The following is a 27,750-nucleotide window of genomic DNA, read 5'->3' on the forward strand; positions in this document are numbered from 1 at the left end:
GAGCCTGAGGCAGGAGAATCGCTTGAACCAGGGAGGTGGACCTTGCAGTGAGCCGAGATCGCGCCACTGCACTCCAGCCTGAGCGACAGAGCGAGACTCTGACTCAAAAAAAACAAAGGCTGGGCACGGTGGCTCACGCCTATAATCCCAGCACTTTGGGAGGCCAAGGCGGGTGGATCACCTGAGGTCGAGAGTTCGAGACCAGCCTAACCAACATGGAGAAACCCCATCTCTACTAAAAATACAAAAATTAGCCAGGGCCGGGCATGGTGGCGCATGCCTGTAATCCCAACTACTCAGAAGGCTGAGGCAGGAGAATCGCTTGAACCCAGGAGGTGGAGGTTGTGGTGAGCCGAGATCGTACAATTGCACTCCAGCCTGGGTAACGAGCAAAACTCCCTCTCAAAAAAAAAAAAAAAAAAAAGCAGAAAGAAATTTCTCATTCAAACCATGTGGCCAAGCCAGGCTGGTAGGGCCACCCTGATCTGTGCAATCATTCACGTCCCCGGGTTCTTCCATCCCCATTTCCTGGAGCCCTCATGTCATCTTCACAGTTGAGGCTGGCCTGTGCCACTGCTAAGTCCAGCTCATGGGAGATGTGGGACAGGAGAGCCTGGAGCATGCAGGTTCTCTGAAGGAACTGATGTGGATGGCACACCTCACTTCTGCTCATGTCCCAGAATTTAGAGACAGGGTCACACATGGCTGCAAGGGATGCTGGAAAGTGTGGTCTCTAGCTGGGGGTCAGCTCTGTTCCAGTTGAAACTGTCACTGGCATAGCAGGGGAAGAAGTTTTTTGAGGGGATGGCTAGGAATCTGTCCCAAATTGGGAAGAGGTATCCCTTCAGCCCTCCACCACATTCCTCTTTGCTCCCATCTCTGACTCCTGATATCTTCTCGCCTCAGTTGCCATCTACCTTGGGATCAAACGGAAACCGCCCCCCGGCTGCTCCGATTCCCCTGGAGTGTGAAGCTGACCAGTTCGCGCCCTCCCGAGGCCCTGATGGCAGCTCTGCGCCAGGCCACAGCAGCCGCCCGCTGCCGCTGCCGCCAGCCACAGCCGTTCCTGCTGGCCTGCCTGCACGGGGGTGCGGGCGGGCCCGAGCCCCTGTCCCACTTCGAAGTGGAGGTCTGCCAGCTGCCCCGGCCAGGCTTGCGGGGAGTTCTCTTCCGCCGTGTGGCGGGCACCGCCCTGGCCTTCCGCACCCTCGTCACCCGCATCTCCAACGACCTCGAGCTCTGAGCCACCACGGCCCCAGGGCCCTTCCTCTTCCTGTCCCTTGTCCCCTTCACTTCTAAAGGGGGGGAAGGGGCCAGGGAGGGAAATTCTCCCTTTATCATCACCTCAGTTTCCCTGAATTAGATTTGGGGGCAAAGATTGTCCCCTCTGCTGTTCTCTGGGGCCGCTCAGCACAGAAGGATGAGGGGGCTCAGTGGGGGGAGCTGGCACCTTCCTGGAGCCTCCAGCCAGTCCTGTCCTCCCTCGCCCTACCAAGAGGGCACCTGAAGAGACTTTGGGGACAGGGCAGGGGCAGGGAGGGAAACTGAGGAAATCTTCCATTCCTCCCAACAGCTCAAAATTAGGCCTTGGGCAAGGGCAGGGAGAGCTGCTGAGCCTAAAGACTGGAGAATCTGGGGGACTGGGAGTGGGGGTCAGAGAGGCAGATTCCTTCCCCTCCCCTCCCCTCACGCTCAAACCCCCACTTCCTGCCCCAGGCTGGCGCGGGGCACTTTGTACAAATCCTTGTAAATACCCCACACCCTCCCCTCTGCAAAGGTCTCTTGAGGAGCTGCCGCTGTCACCTACGGTTTTTAAGTTATTACACCCCGACCCTCCTCCTGTCAGCCCCCTCACCTGCAGCCTGTTGCCCAATAAATTTAGGAGAGTCCCCCCCCACCCCAGTGCTGACCCTAGGATTTTCCTTCCCTGCCCTCACCTGCAAATGAGTTGAAGAAGAGGCCTGGGAATCCAGGCAGTGGTTTTTCCTTTCAGAGCCTCGGTTTTCTCATATGCAGAATGGGAGCAGTGGGGGTGGGAAGGTAAGGATGGTCGTGGAAGAAGGCAGGATGGAACTCGGCCTCATCCCCGAGGCCCCAGTTCCTATATCGGGCCCCCCATTCATCCACTCACACTCCCAGCCACCATGTTACACTGGACTCTAAGCCACTTCTTACTCCAGTAGTAAATTTATTCAATAAACAATCATTGACCCGTGCCTACTCCATGCCAGGTCCAGTGCTGGACACACAGACATGAAGCCCTGTGTGGGAGACATGGATTCTGACACAGACACTGGACAGGGGAGTCCAGAAGAGAAAGTGGGCAGGGTGGGGTCACTGGGGAAGATGCTCTAGAGGAATTAATGCTGCAGTGGGGTGTTGAAGGATGAGTAGGAGTTGGCTAGGCATTGAGTTTGCCCTGGGCAAAAGCCCAGAATTGAGAGTATGTGGTATATCTTCAGAGAACTGGGTAATTTCAGTGTGGCTACTGTGTTGGGCATGGATGGAGAATTAACAAGAGAAATGCTGTATTAGGACTAATAATCCATCTACACTGCTTAATTAAGCAAAAAGGTATTTGTTGGCTTAGGTTACTTAATATTACAGGGGCACCTGACTTCAGGTAGGTTTGATCTAGGCATCAGACCATTGCATCTATTTTTCAGTGTAAGCTGAATTCTAGTAGTTTTTATCAAGTAAGTGCACCTTTCCTGATGGCACAGATGACTTCAGCAGTTAGAAATTTCTATCCCTCCAGTTTTCTGCAGCAGAAAGATCCTCATTGTCAGTTTCCCAGCAAAAGTCCCAGGGCAGACTGTCATTGGCCCAAATGGGCCATGTGATTTTCTCTAAACCAATCACTGTGACTCTGGAGTGGCCAGACTCATACTTAGAACTGCACTTAGTAGGGATTCCTCAAAGGAAAGTCAAGTGTCACGAGCAGGAGAAAAGGCATGGGAGCTGGACAGATTATAGTGGTTGAAAGCTGTGCGGTACAGAAGGGGAGAGCTTATTCACACAGTGCCTTTGGGGCCAAAATGAATAAGCTGGACTTTCTCCCCATGACACTGGGGAGCCATGAAAGTTCAGGGAACTTCAGGGAAGAGGCTTGGTCAATTACTGAGAGCATCCTCTGTGCTGGGGACACAGTGGTAATCAAGACAGCCCCAACACTGCCCTCATAGAGCTCACAGTCCAATGGAGGAGGCAGACGTGTCCTCAGGCAGCAACTGGGCAGGGCTGGTGCAGGGGAGTCCAGAAGTGATGCCTGCCTCAGCCAGGGAGGGCTTCCTGGAGGAGAAGGAGCCAGCTAGACATGGATAGGAGTGCATTTTAGGCAGAGCGATTGGCACATACAAGGGCCAGGGAGCAGGAGAGAGGACACATTCTTCAACAAATGGCATGTGACTTGGTAAGTGTAGAATTGCTGTGAGGTATGGGGCTAGGGGCGTCAGTAGGGCTTTGAAGGTTATGGACGGGCCTGGGCTTTCTTCCAAGGGCATTGGTGGAACCATGGCAAGGTTGTGGGCAGTGTAGAGATGGACGGGTTTGTGCTATGTGCAGGGTGGAAGGGAGGGAAGTTAACAGGTCAGAAGGGCAGGAAAGAGGTCTGGGCCGGACAGATGGGGAAAGCACAGATAGATTTAAGAGAGTCCTATGAGGCAAAGTGGGCAGGACATGGTTACTGACAGGTGTCTGGACTGTGGATTTGGCTGGCTCAGATGGTCCCCACTGGCATGTGTGGTCTGTGTAGCCTCTGGGTGTGGAGCTGGGATCTTCAACTGGGAACAGTACAGTAAAGAACATCGCAGCATCTCACAGGTTCTGCGTACCTTGATGTTTGGGATCTCTTCTAACCTTCCCTTTAGTAATCTCCCTGGGAACTTTTGGGGACATCCCTAGGCCTCAATTTCCCCTCTGTAAAACAGAGGGCAGATTGAACTACAAGGGCCCTTAATCTTTGTGACTCTTCAGGTTTGAAAAAGCACCTTAGGTTCCTGAGGGCTCTGTCAGGTCTTCCATTTACTCCCGCCTCACTTTTTTTTTCCCCCCTAAAACCTTTGTCTTTTGGGGCCCACCCACTGTGTCCTTAGAGATATTGGCCTCTTTGGCTGGGTGGAGGTGATTGACATGTCCAACGCCCAGTGCTTGTTCAGATACTGTTTGACTCCTATTAATTCTTCTTCTCCCTCCACCAATTGCTCTACCACGCCTCTTTCCTGTTCCTTCCTGGGACTGAGTTCTCCAAAATGCTTATCCCTAAAGACTTCATGGAGATGCTCAGACTCAAAGTTCCAGATTGGAGAGGGAAACAGCTTGGTCAAAGACATTGAGGTGGGAATTGGAGGGTGTAAGGTGTGAAAGAATCAGAGGAGTAATGGGGAAAGAACTGGAAAGGTGAGTCTCCAGCAAATGGTATGCATTTCAGTGTGACCTTGAATTGCAAATAACAGAAAGGCTTTCTAGGAGAAATGGGGAGCCATGGCAGGTTCTTGAGCAAAGTAAGGGCCTGGCAGCAGCTACAGAGGGATGAAGTCAGACGGGACAGAAGGAAGCCAGTGAGAAGCAGAATAGAGGCAGATGTGATGAGCTGCGTGGGAAGCCTCAAACTGGAGACCCCTGGGCTAAATTCAAGTTTCAGACATTTCGTTTGGCTGCATTCCTCCCCAGTTTGAGATCTGAGCATGACTAATTCAAAGCCAAAGTTGGAAAGGGCCCATGCTTTGGGTGAGTGACACTGGGCTCAGTGGCTCTCCGGATCTCAGATTCCCCACAGAGCCTTCTAATTTTTGGACTAGATTCTGTGACCTAACTTTGCCTCATTTTAGACCCGGGATAAGACATGTTTAGTACATGCCGAGACAGGACAACCACTCCGAGGCCACACAGTGGCCAATTGCACCTCCTCCCTCAATAACTATGGCACAAAGCTAAAGCCACCATTGCTTTTATTTGTTGCTTTGCGTGGAGACAAAGCACAAGATCCGGGTGTGCTGGGAGCTCTCCATTAACTAGAGCTCCTGGTGGGGGCAGAGCTCTAGGAAAAGAAGAGGACCCTGCCAGGGAGATATTTCATTTGGCCAGAATCCAGAGGATGGAGCCCATTGGTTGGAACTCTGGTTGAAACTGGAACTCTGAGAAGGGTGGAGAAAGTCCCCAGGAGACAGCACCATCACAGGGTGGGACTCCGGGACAGGGGGCGGGGCAAGGAGTGAGGGGGCGCATCTCTGGTGGGCCAGGCCCTCCCATTGGCTGGGTTCCAGCAGTCGGTGGCAGGTGGGCAGGGCGCCTACTTCTGTGCGGGGATCATGTCGTCGATGGACTGGCCTTTCTCCAGCTTCTTCTCCATCTCCACCATGAGCTTCACACCATCCACCACCAGCTGCACCTGTTCTACTTCGGACGAGCCCAGCCGATCAGCATTGGACACGTCAAATACTGAGCCCACGGCAGCTGTGTCCACGCCACCTGTGGGAGCAAGGCACAGGGAAGTGAAGAGGCAGCGAAGGTGCAGAGGGGTTGGGACGTGGTCCCCGTGCCAAATGCAACAGCGGCATGTAGTGAGTGCCTACTGTGTAACAGGTTACCTGCACACAGGTAATGCCTGTTTATTCATGGACTCACGAGTCTCTGGCTTTAGATGGGGTACCATGCCACTCAATTATCAAACATGAAAATATCGTATAGTGGGTAAGAGAGTGGGTTCTGGAGCCAGGCGGCCTGCGGTCGAATCCTGACCACTCCTCGCTTTATAAATGGGGAAACTGAGGCCCCGAGGGAGGTCCAAGGGCATGTGCAATGCATATTATATAATCATGAAAATCCCACACTGACTCCTGTGACTTAGGGGTATTGACACCCATTTTACAGAGGAAGAAATGCAAGCTCACAGAGGGTCATCCCGTCCCGGATCCCCAGAACTCGCAGGGATGTCGCACCTCTCCTTCCATCCCCGCAAAGGGCCCTCCCCACCCGTCGTGGTGCAAAGGATGTGGGAGCCGTACCTGTACCCCTCTTCTGCAGGCGCAGGCGGGTGAGGATCTCCTCGAACTTGGGGTGCTTGCTCAGGTGTGCCAGCTTCACATGCACGCCTCCACGCAGCCCAGTGCCCAGGTTGGACGGGCAGGTGAGCACGTAGCCCAGGTGCTGGTTCCACATGAAGGGGTGGCCCGCTTTCTTAAAGATCTCCTCGATCTGAGGTTGGGGGACAGGACCAGGGGTCAGCGCCGGCAGGCACCCCCAAATGCACCCGCAACATGGACAGGGTCCGGAGGTACAGGGCGTGGGAACGTGGTGGAGGTGGGATTCTGAGGGGAGCCGGGAGGTAGGAGATTCTGAGGGTACTGGCTAGACAATGGTGACCAAGGCAGGATTTTGAGGGGTGGGGACTAAGAATGCTTTGAAGGCGAGTTTTTTTTTCTTCAGAGTCTCGCTGTATCACCCAGGCTGGAGTGCAATGGCGTGATCTCATCTCACTGAAACCTCTTCCTCCCAGGTTCAAGTGATTCTCCTGCCTTAGCCTCCCGAGTAGCTGGGACTACAGGCCCGTGCCACCACGATTGGCTATTTTTTTTTTTTTTTTGTATTTTTAATATAGAGACGGGGGGGGAGGTTTCACCATGTTGCTAGGCTGATCTTGAACTCCTGACCCTCCTCCGCCTCCCAAAGTGCTGGGATTACAGGCGTGAGACACCGCTCCCGGCCTGAAGGCGGATCCTTAAGGGAGGGGCTTGGACATAGGGTGGAGCTGGGTCCAGGGGCGGGGTCCTGAAAGGCGGATGGGGCTGGTTTTGAGGGGCGGGGTTTGGCATGGGGTGGAGCCAGGTCCGGGGGGCAGGGCCCTGGAAAATGGGCGGGGCAGGGCTTAGCATGGGGCAGGGGCGGGGCCTCGGAAAGCAGGTGGGGCGTTCAAGGTGGAGTCAGAAGTCAGAAGCTAAGGGCAGACACCCACCTTCTGCAGCCCCACGCAGAAGCGGCGGAAAACCTCCTTCATGTTGCCCCCCTTCTCCATGGAGATGACCCGGAGGTGATCCTCCTCGTTCACCCACACCAGGAAGCTCTTGTTGTCATTGTGCCTAGGGTAAGGTGCCACAGCAAGAGGCCAAGGTCTCAGCCCCGCGGGAGCCCCATTCCCAGCCCTCCCCCAAACATCTGCCCACCGTCAGGGGGAAGAGGGCCTAAGAGGTGGGAGGTGGGTGGCATCTGCCTCCTCAAAACGCAGAAGCTTAAACCTGTAGACTCTAACGTCACAGGATCTGCAAAACCTTGAATCCTGGGATCAAGGACTTTTAGGGACTTAAAGTCTTTGAACAGCATTATTATAGATCCTTGGGATCTCAGGATGTTTGACAAACAAAAGCCTGGGATCAGAATTGATAACATCTTGGAAATCCTACATCTGGTCTCAGGACCAGAAAATCTTCCCATCGCAGTGTGTTAGCTCCCAATCCTAGCATCTCAGAAGCAGGATCTTAGAACATAAAATATTAAGGTCGGGCGCGGTGGCTCAAGCCTGTAATCCCAGCACTTTGGGAGGCCGAGGCGGGCGGATCACGAGGTCAGGAGATCGAGACCATCCTGGCTAACACGGTGAAACTCCGTCTCTACTAAAAAACACAAAAAAATTAGCCGGGCATGGTGGCGGGCACCTGTGGTCCCAGCTGCTCAGGAGGCTGAGGCAGGAGAATGGCGTAAACTCGGGAGGCGGAGCTTGCAGTGAGTCGAGATCACGCTACTGCACTTCAGCCTGGGTGACAGAGCAAGACTCCGTCTCCAAAAAAAAAAAACAAAAAAAGCCATAAAATATTAAGATCTGGACATGGCCGGGTGTGGTGGCTCACGCCTGTAATCCCAGCACTTTGGGAGGATGAGGCCGGAGGATTACTTGAACCCAGGAGCTCAAGACCATCCTGGGCAACATGGCAAGATCCACATATCTACAAAATGTAAAAAGTTAGCAGGCATGGTGGGACACATGCCTGTAGTCCAAGCCACTGGGGAGGCTGAGGTGGGCAGATCACTTAAGGTGAAGAGTTTGAGACCAGCCCGAGCAACATGGCAGAACCCTGTCTCTACCAAAAATACAAAAACTAGCTGGGCACAGTGGCACATGTCTGTAGTTTTAGCTACTCAGGAGGCGGAGGGTGTGAGAATCATTTGAACCCGGGAGACGGAGGTTTCAGTGAGCCCAGATCGTCCCACTGCACTCCAGCCTGGGCCTCAGAGTGAGAGTCCATCTCAAAATAATAAATAAATCCAGAAATGCTTCAAATTATGGAATCACAGAATTTGAAATGAGTGGAATCTTAAAACCTGAAAATATTTAAAATCTTGAAATCTTAGAATCATCCCACCTGTATATCTTAGCACCCAGGCTCCCCTCATCAATTGAAACCTAGGTTCTCTAAATCTTTTTAGATCTTTGACTATCTGAATCAGGAATTCAAAGAGTCAAAGCAAGTCTAGCAATAATAGTTTATAATAAAGATAAGATGAATAACCAAGATATACTGAACACTTAGTGTATACCAGGCACTGCTTTTTTTTTCCAAGACAGAGTCTCACTCTGTCGCCCAGCCTGGAGTGCAGTGATGCAATCTCGGCTCACTGCAAGCTCCGCCTCCCAGGTTCTCGCCATTCTCCTGCCTCAGCCTCATGAGTAGCTGGGACTACAGGCGCCTGCCACCAAGCTTGGCTAATTTTTTGTATTTGTAGTAGAGACAGAGTTTCACCATGTTAGCCAGGATGGTCTGAATCTCCTGACCTCGAGATCTGCCTGCCTTGGCCTCCCAAAGTGCTGGGATTACAGGTGTGAGCCACCGCACCCGGCCCAGGCACTGCTTTTAATACTTTACACAAATTAACTCACTTAATCTCACAAGAACACCAGAAGCTACAAATTACTGTGATCCCTATCCTATAGACAGGAAACTGGGGTAGAGAAAAATAAAATAAGTTACCCAAGTTCACAAAGCTAGTAAAGCTAGTAAATGGTAGAGCTGGAATTTGAACTTAGGGAGTATGGTTCAAGTCTAAGTTCTTATTTTTGAGACAGGGTAGCTGGAGTGCAGTTCTTCGATCACGATTCACGGTAACCTCAATCTCCTGGGCCAAGCGATCCTCAGCCTCTGGAGTAGCTGGGACCACAGGTATACGCCATCACACCTGGCTTTTTTTTTTTTTTTTTTTTTTGGAAACAGACTCTCACTCTGTCGCCCAGGCTGGAGTGCAGTGGCGCCATCTCACTTCACTGCAACCTCCGCCTCCTGGGTTCAAGCGATTCTCCTGCATCATCTTCCCAAGTAGCTGGGACTACAGGCGCCTGCCACTACGCCCAGCTAAATTTTTGTGTTTTTTAGTAGAGATCGGGTTTCACCGTGTTGGCCAGGCTGGTCTGAAATTCCTGACCTCAAGTGATCTGCCCCCCTTGGCCTCCCAAAGTGCAGGGATTACAGGTGTGAGCCACCACGCCCAGCCAAGTCTGTTTTTAACTACCACTTCTCCGGTCCAGATTTCCCAAAATCTGACACACAGACCACAGGATAGGCAGGGGTGGAGGGCAAGATCATTTTCTGTGGCATGTAGAAGATCATAATTATGTTTATGGCCTTGGCTTTGGTGGAGGAGTGAGGAGGGCCATTGTGGGACTGGAGGAGGCTGGGGGAAGAGGAAGCCAGGGGGTGGGGAGGGGCCTCACCAGATGCCACGGGCGTCGGGCCAGTCGCGGGCCATGCCTGAGGCCAGCAGCAGTGGGGACACGGGCTTGTCGAACAGGAAGTGGTCATCGATGAGCTGCTGCTGTTCCTTCTCCGTCATGCTCTTCAGAGGGTAGTACTTCCCTTTGAACTCGCCCGTCAGGCTGTTAAGAGCTATAGGGACACACGAGGGAGTGGTTGGCAGCCTGTCCCACTTCAACCAGGGTGTGGAGGCCCAGGGTTCCCCCTGCTGCTGCTCCTAATGGGCCTGGGCCTTGGCCCCCCTGGATGTCCTAAAGGCATCTGAACCCTGTGGTCTAAACCCACACTTGTGACGGTTCCCCAAAATCTGTTCCTGCCATCTGTCCAGGCCCCCAGGAATGGCCACACAATGTGTTCAATCTAGAAAACAGAGCCACCCCTTCCCCGAGGGACCCTCACATCCAGTTCACCTGCAGGCTACAGTGTGCTGGTGCCTGCTCCTAATGGCTGGCCAGACAGATGGCTAAAGTCTCAGGACTTTGAGAGGCCATTAGTAAAAATTATTATAAAGCAGAATGGTAGCCAGGTGCACTGGCACGAGCCTGTAGTCCCAGATACTGGGGAGGCTGAGGCAGGAGGATCACTTAAGCCAGGAGTTTGAGTCCAGCCTGGGTAACATAGCAAGAGCCCCCCATCTTTTTTTTTGAGACAGAGTTTTGCTCTTGTTGCCCAGGCTGGAGTGCAATGGCGCGATCTTGGCTCACTGCAACCTCTGTCTCCCAGGTTCAAGCGATTCTCCTGCCTCAGCCTCCCGAGTAGCTGGGATTATAGGCATGTGCCACCATGCCCGGCTAATTTTGTATTTTTGGTAGAGACGGGGTTTCTCCACTTGGGCGCCCCAAGACCCCCATCTTTAAAAAATAAATTGTAGGCCAGGCGCAGTGGCTCATGCCTATAATCCTAGCACTCTGGGAGGCCAAGGCAGGTGGATCACTTGAGGTCAGGATTTCGAGACCAGCCTGGCCAACATGGGGAAACCCCATCTCCACTAAAAATACAAAAATTAGCCGGCCATGGTGGCACGTGCCTATAATCCCAGCTACTCAGGAGGCTGAGGTACGAGAATCATTTGAACCCAAGAGGTGGAGGTTGCAGTGAGCTGAGATTTCGCCACTGCACTCCAGCCTGGGTGACAGAGTGAGACTCTGTCTTAAAAAAAAAAAATTGTGGCCGGGCGCGGTGGCTCAAGCCTGTAATCCCAGCACTTTGGGAGGCCGAGACGGGCGGATCACGAGGTCAGGAGATCGAGACCCTCCTGGCTAATACAGTGAAACCCCGTCTCTACTAAAAATACAAAAACTAGCCGGGCGAGGTGGCGGGCGCCTGTAGTCCCAGCTACTCGGGAGGCTGAGGCAGGAGAATGGCGTAAACCCGGGAGGCGGAGCTTGCAGTGAGCTGAGATCCGGCCACTGCACTCCAGCCTGGGCGACAGAGCGAGACTCCGCCTCAAAAAAAAAAAAAAAAAAAAAAAAAAAAAAAAAAAAATTGTGTGTTTTTTTTGTATATTCATATATATAAAAATATGTGTATAATGAATTTATATTTGTGCATATGTACAATAAATATATAATATTTATATATATTATACATATTAATATAATATACAGACATGCCTCATTTTATTGCATTTTGCAGATATTGTGTTTTTTACAAATTGGAGGTTTGTGGCAACCCTTTGTCCAGCAGGTCTGTTGGAGCCATTTTTCCTACAGCATGTGCTGCTTCGTGTCTCTGTGTCACATGTGGGTAATTCTCACAGTACTGCAGACTTTTTCATTATTATTATTAGATCTGTCATGGTGATCTGTGATCAATGATCTCTGATGTTACTGTTTTAATTTTGGGAGGGTGCCACCAACCTTGCCCATATAAAAGGGTGAACTTAATGGATAAATGTTGTGTGTGCTCTGACTGCACCACTGACCGGCCGTTCCCTCATCTCTCCCCATCTCCTTGAGCCTCCATATTCCCTACGACACATGATTTTGAAATCAGGCCAATTCAGTTAATAACCCTATAATGGCCTCGAGGTGTTCAAGTGGAAGGAAGAGTCAACAAAATGTTGACTGAAAATGTGAATTGAAAAATTCACTTTAAATCAAAAGCTTCATAGGCCAGGTGCAGTGGCTCACGCTTATAATCCTAGTGATTTGGGAGGCTGAGGCAGGCAGGTCACCTGAAATCAGGAGTTTGAGACCAGCCTGGCCAAGATGGCGAAACCCCGACTCTACTAAAAATACAAAAATTAGCTAGGCATGGTAGTGCACGCTGGTGGTCTCAGCTACTCAGGTGGCTGAGACACGAGAATTGCTTGAACCAGGAGGCGGAGGTGACAATAAGCCAAGATTGCACCACTGCACTCTAGCCTGGGTGACAGTGTGGCTCCATCTCAAAAAAGAGATTCTTTTCAAACTATTACTGCTGGCCAGGCACTGTGGTTCACACCTGTAATGCCAGCACTTTGGGAGACCAACATGGGAGGATCACCTAAGTCCAGGAGTTGGAGGTTATGGTAAGTCATGATTGCACCACTGCATTCTAGCCTGGGCAACAGAACAAGACCTTGGCTTGAAAAGAGACAGAGAGGGAAGGAAGGAAGGAAGGAATGAAGGGAGGGAGGGAGGGAGGGAGGGAGGGAGGAAGGAAGGAAGGAAGGAAATTGCACCAGCCATCTCAACCTTAAACCGCAACCGCCCTGATCAGTCAGCAGCCCATCAACATCAAGACAAGGCCCTATACAACAAAAAGATTCCAACTTGCTGAGTCCTCAAATGATCACAGCATTTTTAGCAGGATTTTAAAATTAAGGTATGTACTTTTTTTTTTTTTAGACATAATGCTATTATTGTGCACTTAACAGACTACAGTATAGGGAAAACATAACTCTTTTTCTTTTTTTTTGACACAGAGTCTCACTCTGTCCCCCACGCTGGAGTGCAGTGGCATGATCTCAGCTCACTGCAACCTCTGCCTCCCAGCTTCAAGCGATTCTCCTGCCTCAGCATCCCGAGTAGCTGGGATTACAGGTGTGTGCCACTAGACCCAGCTAATTCTTGTATTTTTAGTAGAGACGGGGTTTTACCATGTTGGCCAGGCTGGTCTCGAACTTCTGTCCTCAAATGATCCACCCACCTCAACTTCCCAAAGTACTGGGATTACAGGTGTGAGCCACCTCGCCTGGGCAATTGTAACTTTTATATGCACTGGGAAACGAATTTGTGTGACTTGCTTTATTGTGCTAATTGCTTCATTGCGGTGGTCTGGAGCCAAACCCACAATATCTCTGAGGTATGCCTGTAATATACTATACACTATGCTACATATCACATGCCATGTTATACATAGTTAAGATTAAATATGCAAATTTTATATTTAAGTAAATTATTTTAAAAATTATTTATTTTTATTTATTTATTTTTGAGACAAGTCTCCATCTGTCACCCAAGCTAGAGTACAGTGGTGTGATCTCAGCTCACTGCAGCCTTGACCTTCCAGGCTCAAGCAATCCTCCCACCTCAGCCTCCCAAGTAGCTGGGACCATAGGTGCATACCACCACACCTGGCTAATTTTTGTATTTTTTGGAGATAGGGTTTCATCATGTTGCCCAGTCTGGTCTCAAACTTCTGGGCTCAAGCAATCCTTCCACCTGAGACTCCCGAAGTGCTAGAATTATAGGCGTGAGCCACCCCGTGCCCAGGCTAAATACATTATATTTAAAACAAAGGTAATAAGTACTCAAAACTAATACTTCCTATTATTTTACTACATTTATTATTGACTTCCTGTCTTGAAGTCCTTCCTTCTTTCCTTCCTTCCTTCCTTCCTTCTTTTTTTGAGACAGAGTTTCACTCTGTCGCCCAGGCTGGAGTGCAGTGGCATGATCTCGGCTCATTGCAACCTCTGCCTTCTGGGTTCAAGTGATTCTCCTGCCTCAGCCTCCCAAGTAGCTGGGATTACAGGTGCATGCCACCACACCCGGCTAATTTTTGTACTTTTAGTAGAGATGGGGTTTCACCATGTTGGCCAGGCTGGTCTCGAACTCCTGACCTCAGGTGATCTACCTGCTTTGGCCTCCCAAAGTGCTGGGATTACAGGTGTGAGCCACTGTGCCCGGCCTCTTTTCATTTGTTTTTGAGGCAGGTTCTCGCTCTGTCACCCAGGCTGGAGTGCAGTGGCACAGTCACGGTTCACTACAGCCTCAACCTTCCAGACTCAAGCGATCCTCCCACCTCAGTCTCCTGAGTAGCTGGGATGACAGGTGTGTGTCACCACTTGTGGCTCATTTTTGTATTTTTTGTAGAGACGGGGTCTTGCTATGTGGCCCAGTCTGGTCTTGAATTCCTAGGCTCAAGCAATACCCCCTCCTAGGCCTCCCACACTGCTGTGATTACTGTTGTGAGCCACTGTGCCCGGCCTCAACTCCTCCTTTCTGAGGCGGCTCCCCTCGGTCATTCTCCACCACACCCATGTCTTGGCTTCATGGCACTTTTGAATTATCTTGTTCATCTGTGGGTTTCTGTATTTCTTCTCATCTCCCCACCAGCTGAACACTCTGTGAGAACAGTGAGGGACCCCTATCTCCCCACACAGGGCAAGAAGCCCTGGAAATGTGTGCTGGATGAACGGATGGCAGGACGCTGGGGGCAGCCAGGTGTCTGTGTGGGTCTTCTCAGGGGCCCTTGAGTCTGGACAACACCCCCGGATCTCCAGCACAGCAGGCAATGCCGACGGCCAGCACCACTCCCCAAGCCCCCACAATTTACCAAGCTCTTCCCCTACTTTGGAAAACGGGGGCCCAAAGAGACCCGAGGACCTGCCCATGAAGGAACAGAGACAGGGTTGGGTGACCCCAGCAGTGGACGGGGTGGGGCGCTCACCTTCCACGGAGAGCTTCTCCACCGCCCGGCGCTCGCCACGGGAGCAGTGCGGGGGCAACGTGTAGCCCTTGATGCTGCGGCCGGTGCGGACGCGGCTGCTGAGCACGTAGTGGGGGTCCAGGTCGTCTCCACCCTGGAGAGCGGGTGGGAGATCAGGACCAGGTAGATCCTCCGCCCCCTCCAGCAAGCCCAGGTCTCCCCCAGATGCTCCCTTCAGTCTCCCTGTTGCTCCCTTTGCCCTCTGCGTCCTCACTGATTGGTTGTGCAGAGCCTCTCCCCGCCACCCATACCTGGGCTCTGTCTCTCCTTTCTCTGTCTCTCTCCCATCTCCTATCTCTGTTTTTCTTTATACCTCTCTCCCCCAACCTTTGTATATTTCTTTTCCTTTTTTTTTTTTTTTCCGAGACAGGGTCTCTCACTGTCACCCAGGCTGGAGTGTCGTGGTGCCATCATAGCTTACTGCAACCTCAAACTCCTGGGCTCAAGCAATTCCCCTGCCTTAGTCTCCCAAGTAGCTGGGATTAACAGGTATGTGCCACCATGTTTGGCTAACTTAAAATAAATTTTTTATAAATAGAGACAGGGGCTGGGCGTGGTGGCTCACACCTGTAATCCCAACACTTTGGGAAGCCGAGGTGAGCCAATCACCTGAGGTCAGGAGATCGAGACCATCCTGGCCAACATGATAAAACCCCATCTCTATTAAAAATACAAAAATTGGCCGGGCGCGGTGGCTCAAGCCTGTAATCCCAGCACTTTGGGAGGCCGAGACGGGCGGATCATGAGGTCAGGAGATCGAGACCATCCTGGCTAACACGGTGAAACCCCGTCTCTACTAAAACCTACAAAAAAAAAACTAGCCGGGCGACGTGGCGGCGGCTGTAGTCCCAGCTACCCCGGAGGCTGAGACAGGAGAATGGCGTGAACCCGGGAGGCGGAGCTTGCAGTGAGCTGAGATCTGGCCACAGCACTCCAGCCTGGGTGACAGAACGAGACTCCGTCTCAAAAAAAAAACAAAAAACAAAAAACAAAAATTGGCCGGGCGTGGTGGCTCATGCCTGTAATCCGAGCACTTTGGGAGGCGGAGGTGGGCGGATCACGAGGTCAGGAGATCAAGACTATCCTGGCTAACACAGTGAAATCCCGTCTCTACTAAAAATACAAAAAAATTAGCCAGGCATGGTGGTGGGCGTCTGTAGTCCCAGCTACTCGGGAGGCTGAGGCAGGAGAATGGCATGAACCCGGGAGGCGGAGCTTGCAGTGAGCTGAGATCATGCCACTGCACTCCAGCCTGGGTGACAGAGCGAGACTCCGTCTCAAAAAAAAAAAAAAAAAAATTAGCTGGGCGTGGTGGTGCGTGCCTGTAATCCCAGCTACTCAGGAGGCTGAGACATAAGAATCACTTAAACCTGGGGATCGGGGGTTCCATGAGCTGAGATTGAGCCACTGCACTCTAGCCTGGGTGATAGAGTGAGATTCTGTCTCAAAAAAAAAAAAAAAAAAAAAAATGAGACAGGGTCTCACTATGTTGCCCAGGCTGATCTCAAACTTCTGGGCTCAAGCAGTCCTCCTGCCTCAGCCTCCCAACGCAGTGGGATTACAGGCGTGAGCCACCATGCCTAACTAAATGTTTAGGCTTTTTTTTTTTTTTGGTAGAGACAGGTTCTTGCTATATTGGTCAAGCTGGTCGTGAACTCTCCTGGCCTCAAGTGCTCCTCCCACCTCAGCCTCCCGAAGTGCTGGGAGTACAGGTATAGCCACTGCACCCAGCCTTTCTGCCCATTTCTGTTCTCTTCCTGTCTCCCTTTCTCCCACTCTTCCTGTCTGTCTCTGACTGCAACTGCATGTCTCTCTCTGCCTGTCTCTCCTGCCTTCTCTGATGCTCCCTTCTGTCTCCTTCTGTGTCTCTGCCTCTCCCTTTTTTTTTTTGAGATAGAGTCTCACTCTGTTGCCCAGGCTGAGTAGCTGAGATTACAGGTGCGCGCCACCATGCCCAGCTAATTTTTGTATTTTTAGTAGAGACTGGGTTTCACCATGTTGGTCAGGCTGATCTCAAACTTCTGACCTCATGATCTACCCACCTCAGCCTCCTAAAGTGTTGGGATTACAGGTGTGAGCCACTGTGCCCAGCTATGCCTCTTCCTTTTCTACATGCTTTTGTGCCTTTCTTCTCCCTCTCCCTCTCCCTCTCCTCTTTCTGTCTCCTTGGCTGTCTCTGTGTCTCTCTGTCCCTCTCTCTTTCCTTTTTTATTTTTCTGAGATAGAATCTAGCTCTGTCACCCAGGCTAGAGTGCAGTGGCATGATCTTAGCTCACTGCAGCCTCTGTCTCCTGGGTGCAAGAGATTTTCCTGCCTCCACCTCCTGAGTAGCTGGGATTACAGGTGTGCACCACCATGCCCAGCTAATTTATTTTTTTGTTTTTTTGTTTTGTTTCTTGAGACCAAGTTTCGTCCTTGTTGCCCAGGCTGGAGTGCAATGGCACAATCTCTGTTCACTGCAACCTCCGCCTCCCAGGTTCAAGTGATTCTCCTGCCTCAGCCTCCTGCGTAGCTGGGATTACAGGCATGTGCCACCACATGCACCAGCACACCCAGCTAATTTTGTATTTTTAGTAGAGACAGGATTTCTCCATGTTGTTCAGGCTGGTCTCGAACTCTCAACCTAAGGTGATCTGCCCACCTTGGCCTCCCAAAGTGCTGGGATTACAGGCGTGAGCCACCATGCCTGGCTGGCCCATTTTTTTTTTTTTTTTTTTTGAGAGCTCGGCCTTGGCTCACTGCATGCTCTGCCTTCCGGGTTCACGCCATTCTCCTGCCTCAGCCTCCCGAGTAGCAGGGACCACAGGCGCCCGCCACCACGCCCGGCTAATTTTTTTTTTTTTTTGTATTTTTAGTAGAGACGGGGTTTCACCATGTTAGCCAGGATGGTCTCGATCTCCTGACCATCGTGATCCGCCCGCCTCGGCCTCCCAAAGTGCTGGGATTACAGGCGTGAGCCACCGCGCCCAGCCGGCCAGGCTGGTCTTGAACTCCTGACCTCAAGTGATATGCTCGCCTCGGCCTCCCAATGTCCCTCTCTCTTTCCATCTCTCTACTTCTCCACACCTCTGTGTCTCTGTATTTCTCTCTCCCCCCGATCTCTCCTGTGATCTCTCTCTCCTCACCCCTCGGCCCTCCCCTCCGTGCAGACACTGACCTTGAGGTTCTCATGGTTGAGGTCAGTCTTGTGCTTGTCGGTGGGTTTGTAGCCCCCGTGGCGATCCGAGATGATGGGATCAAAGAGTTCCTTGAACACTTCATAGGACTCCTCATCACCAGCCACACAGCCCACGGTCATGATGAAGGGGTGACCTGGAGGGGTAGGGGTGAGGTCGGAGCTGCTAGTCCCCAGCAAACAGGGCCTGGGCTCATGGGCTCAGTGGAGACTGTGTGGACACGTGTGTGTCAGGGTAGGGGGTGGGGTACATTCAATACCTCTGGGTGGGAATTGAGAATACTAAGGGTTGGGCGCAGTGGCTCACACCTGCAATCCTAGCACTTTGGGAGGGTGAGGCGGGTGGATCTCTTGAGGTCAGGAGTTTGAGACCAGCCTGGCCAACAGGGTGAACCCCATCTCTACTAAAAATACAAAAATTAACTGGGTGTGGGGCACATGCCTGTAATCCCAGCTACTTGGGCGGCTGAGGCACGAGAATTGCTTGAACCAAGGGGTTGGAGGTTGCAGTGAGCCGAGATGGCACCACTGCACTCCAGCCTGGATGATAGAGCAACTCTTTCTCAAAAAAAAGAAAGGAAAAAAAAAAAAGAAATAAGACTGAGGACTGGTAGGAACTGGGAGGGAAGACTGGGAGAGGTCAAGGTGGCTGGGAGGGGTCAAGGTAGGAGAGAAGAAAGAATGCTGGGTGTGGGGTCAAAGGAGAAGGGGGAGCTTCAGAGGGTACATGGTGCTAAAATATCAGCATCTCGGAAACGTTAGCACCCAAAGTCATGACGTCTCAGCCTGAAATGTTGTTAGGATCTTGGGGTACCACCTGCCACAGAGGGTCAGGAAGGCAAGAGACTTGAAAGGCTCTTATTTCCCAGTGGAAAAACAGGGGCCTGTAGAGAGAGGCCTCTCCACTGCATCACACAGAGAGCTGGACGTGAGGGGCACTAGAGCCTCCTCTCCACTCCCAGCTCTCTTCGCCTTGTGAGCGAAAGGGCTTTGAGAAACAACCATGACATTAATAACATCCCCTATCCGATTCTTTTTTTTTTTGAGACAGGGTCTCCCTCTGTGGTGCGATCTCGGCTTACTGCAACCTGCACCTCCCAGGCTCAAGCGATCCTCCCACCGCAGCCTCCTGAGTAGCTTGGACCACAGGCCCTCATTACCACACTTGGCTAATTTTTTTGTATTTTTTGTCAAGACAGGGTCTTGCTATGTTGCCCAGGCTGGTCTCAAACTCCTGGCCTCAAGCGATCCTTCCACCTGGGCCTCCCCAAATGCTGGGATTACAGGCATGAGCCGCTGCACCTGGCCTCCCATCAGAGCTTGAGCACTCACTTGGTGCTAGGCGCCACTCTAAGCACCGCACAGCCATTGACCTGTGTTTTCACAACATGGGTGCCCATTTTTCAGATGAGGAGACTGAGGTTCGGGAGATGAACCGATCTCCTCGGGGATCTCACGTTATTCTCATGCATGTTTATTGCGTGGTTTGCTGCATACCTTGCACTGTTCCAAGCCCTTTACATATATTAGTGCATTGATTCTCACAACAGCCCCAGTTTACAGATGAGAAAACTGAGACCCCCCCCCACTTCAGGGGAGGTGGGATTGGGGCGTAGCCTGCAGCCTCTGGAGCCCCCATGTAGCCCCTTCAGTGCTCCACCGGGGAGGCTTACCTGGGTTGTCCACTCCTGTCTGGATGACATCGTCTAGGGTGAAGCCCGATGGGGTCTCCTTGTCCCGCAGCTTCTTGTAGAGTTCAAGGGTCAGTACCTTGGCCATGTGGTTGTTATGTTTGCTGAGGTCGGGGTACTCCTCCTCAGGCTTGTAATTCAGCTTGAACTTGTTGTGAGTGTTACCGAACGGCATGGTGGCAGTGAGACCTGATGGGCAGGGCAGGAGGGGAAGATTAGCTCGCATCTGTTTTCTTTCTTTCTTTCTTTCTTTCTTTCTTTCTTTCTTTCTTTCTTTCTTTCTTTCTTTCTTTCTTTCTTTCTTTCTTTCTTTCTTTCTCTCTCTCTCTCTCTCTCTCTCTCTCTCTCTCTTTCTTTCTTTCTTCTTTTTTTGAGACAAAGTCTCCCTCTGTCACCCAGGCTGGAGTGCAGTGGCACAGTCTCAGCTCATTGCAACCTCTTTCTCCCGGGTTCAAGTGATTCTCCTGCCTTGGCCTCCCAAGTAGCTGGGACTACAGGTGCCCGCCACCACGCCGGGCTAATTTTTTGTATTTTTAGTAGAGACGGGGTTTCACTGTGTTAGCCAGGTTGGTCTCAATCTCCTGACCTCATGATCTGCCTGCCTCAGCCTCCCAAAGTGCTGGGATTACAGTCGTGAGCCACAGCTCTTTTTTTTTGGGAAGGAGTCTCACTCTGTCACCCAGGTTGGAGTACAGTGGCAAGATCTCAGCTCACTGCAACCTCCACCTCCCAGGTTCAAGCGATTATCCTGTTTCAGCCTCCTGAGTAGCTGGGATTATAGCACACCACTATGCCCGGCTAATTTTTTTGTATTTTTAGTAAGATGGAGTTTCACCATCTCTACTGGTTGGCCAGGCTGGTCTCAAACTCCTGGCCTCAAGTGATTCACCCACCTCGGCCTCCCAAAGTGCTGGGATTACAGGCGTGAGCCACTGTGCCTCGCCTACCTCGCATCTTGCAGACAGCAGCAAGAGAACCGAGCGAGGCATTGGGGTCAGGCAGGCTGTGTGACTTGGAGCAAGAGAAATCCTCTCTCCGAGCCCCTACGTCTCAGCAGGAGGCATCCGGAGTCTTAGATGGAGGGCCCGGCTCTGCCACATCCCAGCTGGGTGAGCCTGGACTAGTCATTCTTTTTGGAGACTCAGTTTCCCCAGGTGGAAAACGGGCCCCAGGCGGAGGCTGGAAAAATATCATGCGTAGGTAAGAGTGTAGGTTCTGGAATCGGCCCAGGGTTTGATTCCCAGCTCTGCTACCTACAACCAGTTGTGTGCCCGGGGGCAAGTTGCTTAACCTCTCTGTGCCTCAGTTTATTCATCTGGACAATGAGGATCCTAACAGCACCCACCGCATGGCAGGTGTTGAAAGGATTAAATGTGTGAATGCAGGTATAGCTCACGGAACAGTGCCTGGTTCACAACAAGCATTATTTCACTTAGCTATTATTATTATTATTATTATTATTTTTGAGACGGAGTCTCGCTCTGTCACCCAGGCTGGAGTGCAGTGGCGCAGTCTCAATTCACTGCAACCTCTGCCTCCCAGGTTCAAGCAATTATCTTGCTTCGGCCTCCCGAGTAGCTGCAACTACAGGCGTGCGCCACATCCAGGTAATTTTTTTTTTTTTTTTTTTTTTGTATTTTTAGTAAAGATGGGATTTTGCCATGTTGCCAGTCTGGTCTTGAACTCCTGACCTCAAGTGATCCACTCACTTCTGCCTCCCAAAGTGCTGGGATTATAGGCATGAGTCACCGCGCCTGGCCTGTTGTTATTTTAAAGGTTAGTGTGAGGAGCTGGTGAGAAGGTGGAGGTGAGGGTGTTGCTGGGAGTGAGTATGTGAGCAGGTTCTTGGATGAGCAATCCAAAGACAAAGGGCCTGGGTCAGGGGAGGGCTGGGTGGCTGCCCCTCCTCTGCCTGCTGACAATTCTCCCACAGGGTTCAGCAGGGAAGAAAAACTCAGCCTCTGGGTCGTCAGAGCCAGGTTCAAATCCCACCTATGCCATTTCCCTGCTGTATGACCCCAGGCCAGTCACTAGGCCTCTCTGGACCTTGTCTCCTGTGAACTGAGCCTGCCCCATAGGATTGCCAGGATCCTCTGAGCTTGGCCATGAGGTTGGCTGAGCACAGGCCCTGACATGGAGTTGGAGCCTGGAACCCTGGTGGCTGCTATTATTGTTATTACTACTTTTTTTTTGTAGAGATGAGGTCTCACTATGTTGCCCAGGCTGGTCTGGGACTCCTGGCCTCAAGTGATCCTCCAGCATCAGCCTCCCAAAATGCTGGGATTATGCATGTGATCCACTGCACCAGGTCCTATTGTTATGATTATTTTATTCACTGGACCCAGAAAGGAGAAGGGACCTCCAACAGCGGTGGGAGAGGGGGATAGGAAGCAGGTGGGATTGTGGGAGGGAAATTGGGACCATGGTGAGCTGAGGCCAGGGAAGAGGAACAGGGACCCGCCAAAGACCTTGGGCGCTGCTGTCCCGAGTGGTTATTTTTAGACTCTGGCAATTGCCTGCCGCCCCACCCCCAGCTGCTGCCCCTCCCCACCCCCACATTCCGGGGCTCGGCTTGCAGCAAGTCAGCAGGCCCAAGACAGGTGGGCCAGGGTGGCTGGGAGGACACGGGTCCAGGCCCCGGGACTCAGCCCCGGGGCTCAAGGACATCCCAGGCTGGCAGCCCAGACCCCCTCCCTTCAGAGGATGTCCCCCCAATCTCTGCCAGGGACACCCCAGGAGAGGGCACTGAGGCAAGATGGGGGACCCCCCCCAAGAGACACAAGCAGAAAGCCCCAGAGCCACACACCCCCACCACCACAGACTCCCCAGATCACACTGTAAACTGAGTCACACAGTCACACTTCCAAGCTCAAGGACACACCCAAGATAGAGGCACTCATGTGTCCGCTACCAAGTCAGATACAAGGTCACAGAGACCTACACGGTAGCAAACGCAAAGAAGCCCGTGACACCTGCTCTTGCAGACTCTGCTAGGCGACAGACACACCTCCTACGGCTTGTGGCACCAGTGTTGGCGACAAACTGTAATGAACGCAGGCCTGGCTCAACAGCCCCTTGCAGGGGGTGACAGTTGGCAGCTGTCAGGACCCCTTTCATCTCTGGGATACCTCCCCATAACCCAAGACTTGTGCCGCAGAAATCACAGGTCCCAGCGGGGGTTCAGGCGTCCTCACAGATGGAGGGGACTCCCAGACACACAAGGTCAACCTTCCCACGCACCGACCTGCCTTTGTATAGGAGGATGTTGGTGGAGCAAGGGGTGACACACAGGCCCTTTCCCAAGGCAAGACAGCCTCTAGCACCCAGAGAAACCCCCTACTCTGGCTCCCACCCAGATTCCTACCCCGTGCAGTACCTGGCTGGGCTGGGCTGAAGGGGGCTGTCTGTATCCTGGAGGTGACACTGACCCAAAGGAAGGGCCTGCAGCCGTGGTGTTTTATAGGGGGACCTAGGCTGTGCAATTGGCTGGGAGGGGCTGTCCCCAGGGAGGAGTTCTAGAGGGCAGCTGAGCCTCTCACCTCCCTGCTCGGGCACCATGCCCACCTTGAACCCAGGCATGCCTTGCGCCCAGCCCCATGGCCTTGTATGGGCTGAGCTGCCCCAGGGGCTGGGCCCAAGCCCCCCCACTAAGCTGATACCCTGACCAAGTGCTGAGTCGGGCTGGCGGTGGGGACAGCTGGCCCCCCGCCGGGAACATGGGACAGTGGCTGGGAACGTCCCAAGCACGTAGAAGCCACCCTCCCCTGGCCCCTGAGTCTCCTCCAGCCACCAGCCCCTCCTGTGGCCCTCGGCTCCTCCTGTGCCCCCTGGGCCCTCGCCCCTACCCGAGTCCCAGCGGCACCTCCGGGAACTATGCTGTTGCTCCAGGAGGACCAGGGACCCTGTGAGCAGGAGGAAGCAGAGGCCAGGAGAGGCTGCGTGGCCGCCTGCTGCCACCACCTATAGGGAGGGTCTGACCAAGCCCAATTGCAATAGAGGGCAGTCTAACCCCAGAAACCTGCGCTTGGGTGCCCCTTCCTCCTAGGGACTGAGTGGAGGGGAAACTGAGGCTGGCTGAATTGGAGCGATTAAAACTCAGGGCAAGGGTGGGAGGCGGTGGTCACCCTCCCCCAGCTTAACCCTTGCACCCTCGGTGCCACTGGGAGATTTCTGCTGTGCGGGGGACAGGGAGGGTCTCAGCCACTGGGAAAGGAGTTATTTTTAGAGAGCGCTTTGCTGTCTCCTCCTGGCAAAGGCCGAGACCCGAGATGCTGGGTATGGGGGGGGTCGGGGGCAGGTGTTGGAGGGGGCTTTGCCACGTGTCCTGGTTAATTATAACCGGGCATCTCGGGTGTCCCAGGGCCTCACCTCCTTACAAGGGCAGCCACGGGGCCCTGGGTGGCCGCTCCCACCTCCCGGGGAAGGGGGCTGGGCAGCGATGTGGTTCAGAGCACCAGTGCCAGACTCACGCAGATCTGGGCATAGCAAGCACTCTGGGCGCCTCGGCTGTGACCAAGGACTTCCAGGGCTGAGAAGGAGGTTCTATGGAGGCGGGTACAGTACAGAGGAAGCCGCTTTCTCCTCCTGGGACGCGCCAAGATTGCAGGCTGATCGGGTCTCCTCCTCCAGGGAGCTCCCAGAATTGTGAAGAAAAGAATGTCCCTTCCTTCTGGGTTCCTCCCTCTCCCAGGGCCTCCTGGGTCTCCTTTGTATCTTCTTAGGCAGGTGAGGACTGGCTTAGAGAAAGGGAGCCTCTCTGCCTCTCCCCCAGGCTCCTGATCTGAGGGAGGAGGGGAGAGGGGTGCTTTAGAAATGTTTACCCGGGGCCCAGCCCTTTCCCAGCAAGCTCAGATCGGCAAGGGTCTCCTTCATGGTTATGGAAACTGAGGCCCAGAAAACTAAGTGGAACTGGTCTTAAAACAATAATCTGGCCGGGCGCGGTGGCTCAAGACTGTAATCCCAGCACTTTGGGAGGCCGAGACGGGCTGATCACGAGGTCAGGAGATCGAGACCATCCTGGCTAACACGGTGAAACCCCGTCTCTACTAAAAATACAAAAAACTAGCCGGGCGAGGTGGCGGCGCCTGTAGTCCCAGCTACTCAGGAGACTGAGGCAGGAGAATGGCGTGAACCCAGGAAGCGGAGCTTGCAGTGAGCTGAGATCCGGCCACTGCACTCCAGCCTGGGCGACAGAGCGAGACTCCGTCTCAAAAAAAAAAAAAAAAAAAAAAAAACAATAATCTATCAGGCACTTCCTGAGGCTACAACAAAACACAAAACCCCTACCTTCCTGGAGGTGATATTTCAAGAGGGTCACAGATGAGGGAAGAGCACAGCAGCAGGGGAGGTTGAGGCAGGCCTCTTTGGGAAGGTGACATCTGAGCAGAGACCTGAAGGAGAGCAGGGAGCCAGCAGTGTGTGGATCTAGGGGGAACAGCAGGTGCAAAGGCGCTGAGGTGAGAATGGCTGGACTCATCTGAGGACAGACAGGAAGGAGGCCAGGGGGGTGGAGCAGATGGGGCCAAGGAGAGAGTGGGAGGAAGAAGATGAGGTTGGAGGGGGGCCAGGAGGAGACCCATCGTGCCCTAGGGGCTGTGGGAGGAGTTTTAATCCCATTGTGATTGACAGCGATAATGTTAGATGGGCCGGGCTCAGGCCCGTACTCCCAGTACTTTGGGAGGCAGAGGCAGAGGAGGGCGGATCACTTGAGGCCGAGAGTTCAAGACCAGCCTGGCCAACATGGTGAAACCCCATCTCTACTAAAAATACAAAAGTTAGCCGGGTGTGGTGGCACATGCCTGTAATCCCAGCTAGTTGGGAGGCTGAGGCATAAGAATTGCTTGAACCTAGGAGGCAGAGGTTGCAGTGAGCTGAGATGGTGCCATTGCACTAAAAAAAAAAGAAAGAAAGAAAAAGAAATTGTTCAATGAACCAGGCATAGAAAGACAAACATCACATGTTATTTGTGGGATCTTTTTTTTTTTTTTTTTGAGACGGAGTCTCATTCTGTCACCCAGGCTGGAGTGCAGTGGCCGGATCTCGGCTCACTGCAAGTTCCACCTCCCGGGTTCACGCCATTCTCCTGCCTCAGCCTCCCGAGTAGCTGGGACTACAGGCGCCCGCCACCTTGCCCGGCTAGTTTTTTGTATTTTTAGTAGAGACGGGGTTTCACCGAGTTAGCCAGGATGGTCTCGATCTCCCGACCTCGTGATCTGCCCGTCTCGGCCTCCCAAAGTGCTGGGATTATAGGCTTGAGCCACTGTGCCCAGCTGTATTTGTGGGATCTAAAAATCAAAACAAGGAGGCTGAGGCAGGAGGATTGCTTGAGCTCAGGAGTTCAAGACCAGCCTGGCCAACATGATGAAACCCTGTCTCTACTAAAAATACAAAAATTAGTTGGATATGGTGGTACACATCTTGTAGTTGCAGCTACTCAGGAGGCTGAGAAGGGAGGATCACTTGAGCCTGGGGAAGTCAGGCTGCAGTGAGCTGTGATCGTGCCGCTGCATTCCAGCCTTGGTGACAGAGTAAGACTCTGTCAAAAACAAGATAAAATAAATAAAATAAAATTGAAACAATTGAACTCAGGGAGACAGAGCAGAAAGATGGACACCAGGGGCTGGGAAGGGTAATAGGCCAGGTGCGGTGGCTCACACCTGTAATCCCAGCACTTTGGGAAGCCAAGGAGGAAGGTTTCCTTGAGCCTAGGAGTTTGAGACCAGCCTTGGCAACATAGCTAAACCCCGTCTCTGCAAAAAATACAAAAAACTACAAAAATTAGCTGGGAGTAGTGGAGTGCACCTGTGGTCCCAGCTACTCAGGAGGCTGAAGTAGGAGGATTGCTCGAACCTAGGTAGTTGAGGGTGCAGTGAGCTGTGATCGAGCCACTGCTACACTCCAACCTGGGCAAGAGAGTGAGACCCTGTCTCACGCATGCAAAAATTAATTAATTAAAATAAAATAACGAAAGGAGTATAATTGGATTGTTTGTAATACAAAGGATAAATGCATGAGAAGATGGATACTCCATTCTCCATGATGTGATTATTACAAGTCACATGCCTGGATCAAAACACTTCATGTACCCCGTAAATATACACACCTACTAAATACCCACAAATTTTTTTTTTTTTTTTTGAGACGGAGTCTCGCTCTGTCTCCCAAGCTGGAGTGCAGTGGCCGGATCTCAGCTCACTGCAAGCTCCGCCTCCTGGGTTCACGCCATTCTCCTGCCTCAGCCTCCCCAGTAGCTGGGACTACAGGCGCCCGCCACCTCGCCCGGCTAGTTTTTTGTACTTTTTAGTAGAGACGGGGTTTCACCGTGTTAGCCAGGATGGTCTCGATCTCCTGACCTCGTGATCCGCCCGCCTCGGCCTCCCAAAGTGCTGGGATTACAGGCTTGAGCCACCGCGCCCGGCCAAAAATTTTTTTAGAATAATTTTTTAAAATATTAAATGGAAAAAATCATCATCATCATCCCACTGTGAGATTGACCAGAGACACTGAGGGTCATAAGCAGGGAAGAGACTGGATCCATGCCACACACATTTTGGGTGGCACAGCCCAGCCACACCCTGTGGGAAGGTTTGAATTTTTTGTTGTTGTTGTTTGTTTTGAGACAGAGTCTAGCTCTGTCACCCAGGCTGGAGGGTAGTGGTGCCATCTCGGCTCACTGCAAGCTCGGCCTCCAAGGTTCATGCCATTCTCCTGCCTTAGCCTCCCGAGTAGCTGGAAATACAGGTGCCTGCCACCACGCCCAGCTATTTTTTTTTTTTTTTTGTATTTTTAGTAGAGACAGGGTTTCACCATATTAGCCAGGATGGGCTCGATCTCCTGACCTTGTGATTTGCCCGCCTCGGTCTCCCAAAGTGCTGGGATTACAGGCGTGAGCCACTGCGCACGGCCGATTGATTTATGTATTTATTTTGAGACGAAGTCTTGCTCTGTCATCCAGGCTGTAGTGCAGTGGCGCGAACTCGGCTCACTGCAACCTCTGCCTCCCGGGTTCACGCCATTCTCCTGCCTCAGCCTCCCGAGTAGCTGGGACTACAGGAGCCCGCCACCAGGCCCGGCTAAGTTTTTGTATTTTTAGTAGAGACGGGGTTTCACGGTGTTAGCCAGGATGGTCTCCATCTCCTGACCTTGTGATCCGCCCGCCTTAGCCTCCCAAAGTGCTGGGATTACAGGCGTGAGCCACTGCGCCCGGCCAATTTTCGTATTTTTAATGGAG

General features: G+C 52.4%; 2 protein-coding genes across 5 annotated transcripts in view; one reads left to right on the forward strand and one right to left on the reverse strand.

Annotated features, from left to right (window-relative positions):
* The window catches only part of MARK4 (microtubule affinity regulating kinase 4), a 57,726-nt gene extending 55,510 nt beyond the window's left edge, over positions 1-2,216 (forward strand). For all 3 annotated transcript variants that reach the window (XM_033223651.1, XM_033223652.1, XM_033223653.1), the window contains one exon: positions 907-2,216. In XM_033223651.1, the coding sequence (XP_033079542.1) occupies positions 907-1,243 (337 nt within the window). In that variant the 3' untranslated portion in view covers positions 1,244-2,216. The remainder of the gene's footprint in view (positions 1-906) is intronic.
* A 2,716-nt stretch (positions 2,217-4,932) lies between these two features.
* CKM (creatine kinase, M-type) lies at positions 4,933-23,047 on the reverse strand. 2 transcript variants are annotated; one of them, XM_033223654.1, is made up of 8 exons: positions 22,897-23,047; positions 19,503-19,709; positions 17,812-17,966; positions 14,616-14,748; positions 9,698-9,869; positions 6,953-7,076; positions 6,006-6,195; positions 4,933-5,469 (listed from the first exon to the last, which is right to left on the reverse strand). In XM_033223654.1, exons 2-8 carry the CDS (start codon positions 19,693-19,695, stop codon positions 5,291-5,293), a joined length of 1,146 nt encoding a protein of 381 aa, XP_033079545.1. In that variant the 5' UTR covers positions 19,696-19,709; positions 22,897-23,047; the 3' UTR covers positions 4,933-5,290. The 2 variants fall into 2 exon arrangements, with proteins under 2 accessions (XP_033079545.1, XP_033079546.1); XM_033223655.1 differs by lacking the exon at positions 19,503-19,709 and having other exon boundaries at positions 22,897-22,991.
* Between the last annotated feature and the right edge of the window lie 4,703 nt (positions 23,048-27,750).

The sequence above is a fragment of the Trachypithecus francoisi genome, unplaced genomic scaffold (genome assembly GCF_009764315.1).
Source record: "Trachypithecus francoisi isolate TF-2019V2 unplaced genomic scaffold, Tfra_2.0 Lachesis_group12, whole genome shotgun sequence".
NCBI classification, from domain to species: domain Eukaryota; kingdom Metazoa; phylum Chordata; class Mammalia; order Primates; family Cercopithecidae; genus Trachypithecus; species Trachypithecus francoisi.

What these genes read in the sequence shown, in the direction of transcription:
- CKM (XM_033223654.1), bottom strand. Translation starts at nt 19,695, where the DNA reads ATGCCGTTCGGTAACACTCACAACAAGTTCAAGCTGAATTACAAGCCT. An exon ending in GACAGGAGTGGACAACCCAG is followed by an intron (nt 17,967 to 19,502) that starts GTAAGCCTCCCC and finishes CTACCCCTCCAG; the next exon opens with GTCACCCCTTCATCATGACC. An exon ending in CCCGACGCCCGTGGCATCTG is followed by an intron (nt 7,077 to 9,697) that starts GTGAGGCCCCTC and finishes ACCTTACCCTAG; the next exon opens with GCACAATGACAACAAGAGCT.